Consider the following 11813-nt stretch of genomic DNA (forward strand, 5'->3'; position numbering starts at 1 on the left):
GGAGAGGTTGGAAGGGAAGGACCTTCGTTTGCCAACTTATCAACACGTTCATTGCCAAAAAGACCCACGTGTGAAGGTATCCACTGAATATGGATGTCATGGGAGGCTGAGAGGGCATTTAATAAGCGAAGTATAGAGACCCCAGCCCGGTCCGTTACTTTCTCCCAATTGCTCAGGTGCTGAATACAGCTACGACTGTCTGTGAAGATCCAGACATTGCCAAAAGTGGCTCAGTCCTGATATTTTCCAGACCTGTTTGAATAGCAATAAGTTCACTGCGAAACACTGAACAGAAATCTGGATTTCTTAGTGATCTTGATTCGTGAACTTCAGAAGGATATATATTGTAAATTCCACTGCCGACGTGGTGCTACCATCCGTATAGATAGATACATTGAGATTGACACTTAGTGAGTGAAAATTTGATCATTAGAACGAAAGTTATCCAGATTAAAGTCTTTTTTTTTTGCTCACTCTACGTCTATGAATTTTCAGGTATGATTTAATGTTCACAGTTGAAGAATGAATGATTTCATTAAATCTGACAGTTTCTAGGTCGAACAATTTTGCTCCAATAGATCTTCGAATCTTAGCCACACTACCTTATCTGATTTTCCCCTAATAAAACAAAATGCATTTTTTTATTAACGAAAACTTTTGAGGACATGAAAACACAATTAAAAAAAACGCTTAAAAAGACCTGTACAAATTAATAAAAATTGTTACAAGTAAGGAGGTAATTATTACAATAAAAGCATTCCCGCTTCGATTGATTCATGAAAGAACTTTCCAAGGAGACAAGCGTTACACTTTTCTAAAATTAGTAAATTTGACTTCTTTTAAGCAAATGAAACTAGAAAATTTTTAAGCATTAATATCAACGTCTTTTTTCAATTATGTCAACACACCGTAAAAAATTGATACTCAAATTTCATGCAACTTTCTTCGTTTTTGATGAAACCGTTTTCTGGTACATGCTTCGAGAGAATATTTCGCCAAAGTGAGCGTTTCATTTCTGAGCGAGCTGAAATTGCTGTCGAACGAGAATTTACAAACGCGTTAGTAACGCCCGAAAAGCGTTAACTTTCGAGCACTAACTTTGTTTTGTTTTTTCTTTCAATTGAAAGCATTTTCGCAAATTATTCTCCAATATTGATAAAGAACTATAAAAATTTTTGAGCAATTGGAAGTAAAAATAAATATTGAATTGTGAGCAAAAAATTTAAGAAAGCGTATGATCCAGAATACATATGCCGAAAACAATATATTTTTTAATCGAAAATATTTTTTGAAATAATTTATATTAATTCATATTTTATTCTAAAATCTAATTTGCGAATAGGCTGTCGAAGAATTCAAAGGCTATGAATTCAAGGTTTTCATTATGATACGGAAATTATTTAGTTTGTTTTTAATTTTATCTAAATTCTCTTTGACTAACTATGGACTTTCCTTTTGAAGCAATTTCGTAATTTATTCAGTAAACTTCTTAATCAAATAATATTAGTTGGTACCAACTGAGTAAAGGTACACGAATAAATTTAAATGCAAGAAAAAATAAAAACTCTATTCAAAATATTTTTCTTAATCATTTAAATATTTAAAAAATATCAGTTTGATCAATTTGCAATCAATATGCAGTTCCACGTGTATGTGAACAAATTATCTATATGATAGTTCAAGGTTACAAGCATAATTTGCTATTGTCCTTTTCAAAATTTGATTTAATGCATTACGATTTCCCAGTTCCTGGGTAAGTTTAATAAAATGGTTTTGAAGGGTAAATCACCAACACGTGTCAAATTATATGAAGATATTATTAGAGAAACCATTGATAATAGATTGACAATAGATTATTGCCCAAGAGTAATACATAAGCAGAAAAAAGTCAGTAATTTTTTAATCAAGTGAACACAGAACTTCAAATTGATATTAATTTTCGTTTTTGTACCAGAAAATTTAAAATCAAACGGCTACCAATACAGAAAGGTAAGGATGCGAATTATTTACTTTTTATAAAATGTTTCATAAATTATGCAATTCAAATATTTATTTGTTAATTTTAAATTTTAACCCTCTAACATGATAGTTTAAATACTTCAAAGTAAGTTAGCAAAAATCTTATGTGAAATCATAGTTTAAAGTAAAATTACCGTGTTATTTGGTACTAACATTTTTGGCAGCGAAGAAAAAAGAAAAAAATATAATTCAGGTTAATTAAACCAAAGTATTCCGAATTTAACCGTGAATTTCGTTATTTTCCCATCAGCTAGAAAGTGGTTTATCGGAAATTCTGGCTTACAAAATTATAATTCTTATTCCCACAATTTCAACGCAGTTTATAAAACACAGTTTTATTGCTAATTTTACCAATTGCATTAAGAAAATGCTTCGGTAACAATTATCGAGCTTTTTGGTGTTTCCTCAGAGCGAGAAACATGGTAAATATAACCATATTATGGTAGTTTAGGTTATACTTTTTGCTTTAATGAATAAAATGAATACCTAAATTATACATTAGGAAAATGATTATTAAAGTACTTAATATAATTAAAGTCTCTACTTTAAGCTATGTTTTATTATAGATGGTTTATTACATATGCAAACTCTTTAAAATCATAGATTCAAAGTAGTTCTAAAAAAGACATTATCTTATTAATCTAAAGTAAAGTGAGTGGTCAATGAGTTAGTTTTCGGTGCCTATATTTATATTTTTTAGTTCAATATTTTTACTGAAATTTATTCATTTAAAATAAAATTAAAATTAGAAACATCACAGTAGCTGAATTTTACCTTCCCTTTACTAAATGTTAATATTTTTTACATAATTATATAAATTTAATTATTTTCGCTTGAATAGATGCGAAAGTAAAAAATAATTTCAGTCTTGCCTTAAAAGCTAAAAAGATTGAATGCGTAGTGTTTAATAATTTATGTTGGATAATGTTTCTAATATGATTGGAATACAAATTTAAATTCATTACAAACAGTTATTGACGATAAATAGTAATCCATGCATATGCATTGGTTTCCTTTTAATCTAATTTCTAACCAGACCGGAAAACTAACAAGACAAATTTGCTTAATCATAATAAAATTAAACAGTATATCCTGTTGTCATTTGTATTAAAAATGAATCAATTTCAGATAAATTGAAATTACCAGTTCCCAAAATGAAGATAAACATTTTGGGAACATATATTCTAATTTCTCTTTATATAGGATGTACTAGGTGTTATGAAATGCATGATTAATAAAAGTCTCATCATAATAAGAATAATTAGAATTCCAATATTCTATGATGTTTTACATATTTAAATTATATCAGTTATGTTGTATGGTTCAACACTCCCTATATTTATATGTTAAGATGATAAAATTTCAGTCTTTGATATTTTTTTTTCTAAAATACTTTCATACAGTAGATAAAAAGAACAGATAAAAAAAACACATTTTTTAAAAATAATATAACTATTTAATTTCAAGAAAATATTTTGTCAATTTTAGAAAAATATTACGCAGATATTAAAAACCAATAATTTTGGTATAAGCTGTACTACATGCAAATTATTCCTATAAAATGCGTGAAATTTGATCCGAATTTGTATATAACCTTTTAGAAAATTGCGAGTCGCTTAATTATCGCAGTCGCATATGTTATATAAAATTTTTTTCAGCATTTTAATTCATATTATAACATTCATTTCTCGAATAAAATTCAAAATCATGATAAAAATAATTGTTATATAGCTACAGAAAAGCTTTTCTTTTCAGTGTATTTTACTATATTTCTTATGTACTTAAGATTTCGCTATTGAAACCTACGTTTTTTTTTTTCATTTAAAACTGTTAACTATCTTATTACAACAAAGAAGCGCTGATTTTAAATAGTATTATTAATTATTAAAAAAACTGCGGTCAGAAATGAGTACATATAACTTTGAGAATAGTTTTGAATACAAAAATCTTTGAGAGAGGAAGATTGATTACCAGTTCATAATAAAAAATATAATCACTGTTATACTAGTTTGAAAAGAATATCTGAAATAATCCGGCAAAAAGTATTTATTTTCAATTCAAATGTAATATTAAAAGATTAAGCTTAGATTCAAAGATTCGTTTTTAGTTACCGTTTTACTATAATTGTAAATCATATTTACTTTTTCGCAAGTGTTTTAATGAAACTGCGTCCTCCTAACAAAAAATGCAATTAAATTAGGAAAAATTAAAATTAGTAAGATAAATCATTAATTTCTTTTCAAACCGTTGTTACTTATTTTTTTCGGTAAAAAAAAATTGTGGTTAAAAAAATTATCGGTAAAAAAAAATTGCAATGTAACCGAACAGAAGGGTTATGTTCAGATTTGTTCCCAATAGAATTGTAAATATTAACAGCGGAATCAAATCTGAGTTATTACAACAAAATATTTTTGAATCATTTAAATGAATAATTTTTAATTTTGTTGTAACAATCAATTAAACTAAATAAAAGAAAATAATGATTGCATTGTAAAGGTGCGGTTAAGTAAGTAAAGCAAGAAATGTTGTAGCCTCTTATGATAACCAATTAATCAATGGAATTTTCCTCTTTCTATGATAAAGATAGTTTCCGGGAAGATTTTTCTACAATCTTAATAGATGAGTTTCGGTAGATACCAACACTTTACAGTAATATTTTATCAAAAAATAGTGAAATTCAACTTAAAAAATAATAATTTTAAAAAATGCCTCTTTCATGTAGGAGTAAAATAACAAGTAAAATGAAAAATTGTAATTTTTGTCAACTCAGAAAATTCTGTTAAGCTGTACGTTATCAAAATAATAAACATAGATATAAAAATTGGGAAGGAAAATTATTTTTTTTAATCAACTATACTCACAGCACTGATAGAATATTAATATGAATTTATATAAAACCGAAGTAAATAGTAGTTAAATGATATAAAATGATTTTAAAATAAATTTATTTTATGATAAATCTATATAAATGTTAAAAGAACATAAATATCATTATTATACGACTCAAAACCTGCATGCATTCTGTAACAATTTAGAGCAGTTTGTTAAATCAATCCGACTAGGAGATTAAAATTACTTGGCGGATAATGAACGGAATTCGCAAATTTTCATGAATCCGTAAAGAGAATTACACCTTACTTGCTTCAAATAGACTGCTTCCAGTTAGCAAATTAAATCTGACAAAAACTCATTTTTCACGTGTACACTTAATGTAAACAAACAATCATAGCTGCCATATTGTCAATATCCTAAAATTACACAATTATTCGTCTTTAAATTTCTATCAATGGCACAGAAGTATATTTATGAGCTCAAAATATGGCCTATCATCATTATTCATAACAATTTAGTTAAATAGTTTAAATATATATTAATTATTCACCAAATTTACTGAACAATAAAAAACACAATGCTCTTCATCTCGGATTTGCAGATTGTTGTAATATTTATAAACTATTAGTGCTAAGGTTTAACTACACCCTTTAAAGTTTTTCGGTATTAAATTAAAACCATGTAATCATTCCCACTATTCTTATAGTTTTTTAACACGATATTCGGATAGGAACTTCAAATTGATATTAATTTTCGTTTTTGTACCAGAAAATTTAAAATCAAACGGCTACCAATACAGAAAGGTAAGGATGCGAATTATTTACTTNCCTTCACTACTTTATTCCCAATGATGCCATTTGGAATCATTTAAAATTTTATTAAAGAAATTTAAAAAAAAAAAAAATTCTGTTTGTTTTGTTCTTTTGAATGCAAAATGAGTCTGTTTTACAAATTTCAGATTTTTTTATTGAAAAATAAATATTTGGGACTGAAAGGGTATTATAGATTTATATATCAGAACAGCACTGAGATCTAAATTAATTAAAATTTAGATTTCAAATGTGTAGAATAAAAAAAAAAAGAAATTTCAACTAAAAGTCAGTAAAAAAAAATCCTACTCCATTCAAAATAAATTTTATGCAAAATGCTGTAAATTTAATGCAAAATCCGTATAAAAATAAATCAATTGTTTAGAAAGTATGTAGATAAATCTGAGATTGTAACCATGCTTCAGTGGAGTTTTTTAGGATTGTACTCATCTAACATAATACGAGAAGAGATACACAGTAAAAATTACAAAAAAATTGAAAAGTTAAAAAAAAAAATTATTACGATAGTAAAAAATTTTGTTCACAATTTAAGATATAAAGGGTATTTAAACCATCGAACAAGCATAGAAAACTTAAGGATTCTCTTTTAAAAAGTTTTAACCAATTCAAATTTTTAAGAAGATAATTTTTTTTCTTCAAATTTTTCATTAATTGGAATGGAAGCATTATGCGCAGCCGGAAGATAAAAACCATATTTCCTTTATTATTAGTACAACGGACTACTTGTCCGCACTAAAGAGTTCCGAAATCAAATTTTTTTTTCGACTCACTTTAATTTATAGTGTGTTCTAAAATTCATGTAATATTACATTCGTTAGAGGGAGATAAAACACAACTAGACGAGCACAAATCACTCTACAAACCATGGTCTGAACGCAAGTCGTAACGAGCTAGAGGCTATCCCAGCGGCTACCTTGAAAAGCAACTATCATCTTTCGCTCTGTGCATCATCGATAAGACAGGAGAAAACCAATGTGCATTACATGCACAGAGCTGCAGGTGGCAATGCAAGGATACCCTATATAGCAAAATATCGATATAATTTTATTTAATTTCATAGAAATTAAAATCAAGCATTAGAGGCGCAATTATTTATTAATATTGTTCAGATAAAATGCATGTTTTTGAATATTTTAATTATATTTTTTGAAAGCAAAGCATAATTTGTTATTTCAATTTTATCTTTGCTTCGACGAAAATGATTATATATGTGACATAAAAAAAATGCGGAGTGAGAGAAGTTTATTGTCACTTGTTGACACCATCTCGGTGTCNGCGTAATTATTTATTAATATTGTTCAGATAAAATGCATGTTTTTGAATATTTTAATTATATTTTTTGAAAGCAAAGCATAATTTGTTATTTCAATTTTATCTTTGCTTCGACGAAAATGATTATATATGTGACATAAAAAAAATGCGGAGTGAGAGAAGTTTATTGTCACTTGTTGACACCATCTCGGTGCCTTGGGATCATATATGGTAGAACTTTTACTTTCGTTACTTGTAACGCCGGTACAAGTAAAAAGTACGTACTTTTACTTGTACTTCGTTACTTTTTAAATTTGGTACTTTTACTTGTACTTCGTTACTTTTTAAATTGGGTACTTTTACTTGTACTTTAGTTACTTTTTTAGGGAAGTACAATTCAAGTGTTTGTAGCGGAAATGTCGAATGAAATCGTTACTTTTTGCTAAAACTCGGAAAGCTTTCTAAAAAAAAAAAAATATTAAATAAACAAAAAAAATGCTTATGTTTTTTCAATTTATAGAATTAATGTGCAATACATATGCATTCACAGCTAACTTCGTGTTTAAATACCTTGACCTTTTAAAATTGTCATTCTTGAAAGGGAAAAGAGGGCTCTTTTGATCTTTTTTTGACTGCTTTGTGAGTGGAGTGTTCTCCAGAATTGTGTGTCCAGAACAGTCATTATTCATCTTCTGAAAATTGCCTGTGATAAAGGATGACATGAATATCAAAGGTTTTGAATACAGGTGATTTTCACCTCAAGAAAAAGTTTCAGAATGGTAAAAAGTGCTCTTGGAAATTCTGTGAACCAAGTATAATGAATGTATACGATTATGCGATTTTACTGTTACCTTGCATCAAATTTAATTGGTTGGAAGAAAAAGCTAAGGAGGAGGCTACAAAAAAAATTGGAAAGAATTGTCCAAGCTGAACACCCTGCTATAACTAATAACGTAACAGAAAAAAACCAAGGATTTCAAATTTTCTAAAGCTGAAAACTTCATGCCAATCACCAGCGACAGAAGAATTTATGGCATACATGAGCTCAAATGTCGAAACGGAAAGCATATCAATTTTGAATCGATATCCAATCGTAAAAAAATTATATGTGAAATATAATACTGCAGTANACACTGATGTTTTTTAAGGTTAAGTGCCACTGCCCGGCATACATTTGCCCTGTATACCCTACACTGATGTTTTTTTAAGGTCAAGTGCCACTGCCCGGTATACCCTACACTGATGTTTTTTAAGGTTAAGTGCCACTGCCCGGCATACATTTGCCCTGTATACCCTACACTGATGTTTTTTTAAGGTCAAGTGCCACTGCCCGGTATACCCTACACTGATGTTTTTTAAGGTTAAGTGCCACTGCCCGGCATACATTTGCCCTGTATACCCTACACTGATGTTTTTTTAAGGTCAAGTGCCACTGCCCGGTATACCCTACACTGATGTTTTTTAAGGTTAAGTGCCACTGCCCGGCATACATTTGCCCTGTATACCCTACACTGATGTTTTTTTAAGGTCAAGTGCCACTGCCCGGTATACCCTACACTGATGTTTTTTAAGGTTAAGTGCCACTGCCCGGCATACATTTGCCCTGTATACCCTACACTGATGTTTTTTTAAGGTCAAGTGCCACTGCCCGGTATACCCTACACTGATGTTTTTTAAGGTTAAGTGCCACTGCCCGGCATACATTTGCCCTGTATACCCTACACTGATGTTTTTTTAAGGTCAAGTGCCACTGCCCGGTATACCCTACACTGATGTTTTTTAAGGTTAAGTGCCACTGCCCGGCATACATTTGCCCTGTATACCCTACACTGATGTTTTTTTAAGGTCAAGTGCCACTGCCCGGTATACCCTACACTGATGTTTTTTAAGGTTAAGTGCCACTGCCCGGCATACATTTGCCCTGTATACCCTACACTGATGTTTTTTTAAGGTCAAGTGCCACTGCCCGGTATACCCTACACTGATGTTTTTTAAGGTTAAGTGCCACTGCCCGGCATACATTTGCCCTGTATACCCTACACTGATGTTTTTTTAAGGTCAAGTGCCACTGCCCGGTATACCCTACACTGATGTTTTTTAAGGTTAAGTGCCACTGCCCGGCATACATTTGCCCTGTATACCCTACACTGATGTTTTTTTAAGGTCAAGTGCCACTGCCCGGTATACCCTACACTGATGTTTTTTAAGGTTAAGTGCCACTGCCCGGCATACATTTGCCCTGTATACCCTACACTGATGTTTTTTTAAGGTCAAGTGCCACTGCCCGGTATACCCTACACTGATGTTTTTTAAGGTTAAGTGCCACTGCCCGGCATACATTTGCCCTGTATTTTTTAAGGTTAAGTGCCACTGCCCGGTATACATTTGCCCGGTATACCCTAAACTGATGTTTTTTTAAGGTTAAGTGCCACTGCCCGGTATATATTTGCCCGGTATACCCTACACTGATGTTTTTTTAAGGTCAAGTGTCATTGCCCGGTATACCCTACACTGATGTTTTTTTAAAGTCAAGTGCCACTGCCCGGTATACATTTGTCCGATACTCCAAACACTGATGTTTGTTCAAATCTATCGTCAGTAAGTATTGAAATATCGAATAAATGTAATTATATCCACGAATAAATTAATATCAAATCGGATGTAATAAATATTTCGGACATTCACTAAAGCGACTATTTTGATTGTCAACATTCACCGGTGAAAGTCAACAACCATCGATTTCGGTCATTCACAGTAATATGCTCATCATTTACATAATAACCTCATCAAGACGATTATTTCATACTTTGCCTAAATAGCATCCGGCACTTCAAAAAATAAAAGTAATTGGTTTTGTTGGCGATGCTCTCGTAAGGCGATAAAGAATCATGCATAGTACAGGTAAGGAAGATATTAACCTCGAAGGAAAAGTGGATGAATACCCCAAGGAACCCTTAATCTCAAACAGTGGATTCAGGCCGCGATAGCCTGGTCGGTAGGGTGCTGGGCCCATATCCAAGAGGTCGTGGGTTCGATCCTCGCCGGCCGAAGACTCCCCGTGTAGTAAATGGTGACTGATGCACGTTAAATCTGTCGAGTCTCAAAGTCCTCCATGTTCCCACAACAAATCAATACCTCTGGGGGTACTGATCCAGGAGTTTCCTTGTCTTCTGGATTGGTTCAAAATTACAAGGCTACGGAGTTGAACGTAAGTAGTCGTAAACCCATGAAATTGGGTCGGCTGCTCAACGACGGATATAAAATAAAATACAAAAAAACAGTGGATTCAAGAATTTAGCGTAGTTTTTATTTTTAATTTTTATAAAACAAAAACGTTCCTAAAAAAATATTATTTTTCAATATATATACATGAAGTTTTAATTTTTCAGAAGTATGGTTTCTTTGCCAAAAAAGAGAATAGCCATCGTAGGTGGCGGTTTCTGTGGCATTACCCAAACCATCATGTTGAAAGAAGAAAATATGGAGCCTTACTGCTTTGAGAAAACTGACCAACCAGGTGGCACGTGGTACTATCGAGAAGAATCTACCACAGGAGTTCCTTCAATAATGCCAACTACAATCATCAACCATAGCAAAGAGTATGGAGCCTTTAGCAACTTTCCTCCACCTAAGGAATTACCTAACTATATGAAACACAGGCAAATATTTAACTACTTTATGAGCTACGCCAATAAAAATGATGCCTTAAAGCACGTTCAGTGTAATTCCGAAGTATTGGAGGTAAAGAGGGCTGCTGATTATGAAGAAACTGGCAGGTGGAGCGTGAGTGTAAAAAATACTATATCCGGTGAAGTAATAGTGGATACCTATGATGGAGTTGTAATTTGTGTGGGACACATCAATATTCCTAAATGGCCCTCATACGAAGACCAAGACAAGTTTAAAGGAAAAATAATTCACACCCACAGTCTAAAAGGAGTTGCAGAATATGCAAACAAAAATGTAGTTGTTGTTGGAATGGGTTGTTCGGCATTAGATGCTGCCGTTGAAATCAGTAATGTGGCTAATCAAGTAAGTCAAAAGAACTCTAGAATATCTTAATTTATTTATGATTGTTGTAGAAACACAATATTACAAGTATTTTTCAGACGTTTAATAAAAGACATTTTCAGACAAAGAAATATTTCAAACCTACAACGTCGTAGTTACAGAAATTTTTCAAACACTATTCAATTTTACAAATCACTTTTGTGACATTAAATTGTGCCACATGGAGTAAAATGGTCAAGTATCAAAATTAAAACTTCTTAATATTAAAATTATTTTTACATATTATGTTTACCATTGTAAATGTAATTTATTTAAATGTTTTAATAGCTATGAACTTATATATTTTTTTTCATATATAACAGTGAAATGAAGTTGGCAAGACTTCAAAAGCAACCTAATTTCTAAAGTGGCGGATTTAAAGTTTTTTTAAGGTGCTTGCGATATTACAACTCGTCATTTAAATTTGTGTTGTGTTTAGTACATCCAAATTTTCGCCCTTTGAAAAAAAAAATATTCCTTTTTCCATATTTTTTCTTCTTTCGGATCTTATTATCAAATATTTAAAAATAATATTTTGTAACAATTCGGGTAATAAGGGGCATTCTCGACAAAGTATTAGGCTTAACAAGTATGATTGTCTTATAGTTAATTAAGCGCTTTCTAAGTGGATATAATTTTAAATTTATTTGTAAGTTAAATATTATATTTAACAATAGTACTATTGACTATAAATAAAGAAAAAATTATAAAATTTGAAGAAGCGTAGAATATTAGCTGGTAATTGCAATTTAAATATTTTTTATTAATAATGAAACAAATATACATGCATATATATATATATATATATAAATTTTGTTTTGTTTTGTTTTG

The 11813-nt window shown here is 30.7% G+C and overlaps 1 protein-coding gene across 2 annotated transcripts in view; it reads left to right on the forward strand.

Annotated features, from left to right (window-relative positions):
- The first annotated feature begins 1772 nt into the window (after nucleotides 1-1772).
- The window catches only part of LOC107438674 (dimethylaniline monooxygenase [N-oxide-forming] 2), a 13456-nt gene continuing 3415 nt past the window's right edge, over nucleotides 1773-11813 (forward strand). Inside the window, exons 1-2 of one of the 2 annotated variants that reach the window (XM_016051003.4) lie at nucleotides 1773-1989; nucleotides 10322-10964. In XM_016051003.4, the coding sequence (XP_015906489.2) occupies nucleotides 10326-10964 (639 nt within the window). In that variant the 5' untranslated portion in view covers nucleotides 1773-1989; nucleotides 10322-10325. Of the gene's footprint in view, nucleotides 1990-5581; nucleotides 5655-10321; nucleotides 10965-11813 lie in introns of those variants that run through there. The other variant, XM_043039104.2, reaches the window with a different exon arrangement.

The sequence above is a fragment of the Parasteatoda tepidariorum genome, chromosome 4 (assembly GCF_043381705.1).
Source record: "Parasteatoda tepidariorum isolate YZ-2023 chromosome 4, CAS_Ptep_4.0, whole genome shotgun sequence".
In the NCBI taxonomy this organism is placed as follows: Eukaryota; Metazoa; Arthropoda; class Arachnida; order Araneae; family Theridiidae; genus Parasteatoda; species Parasteatoda tepidariorum.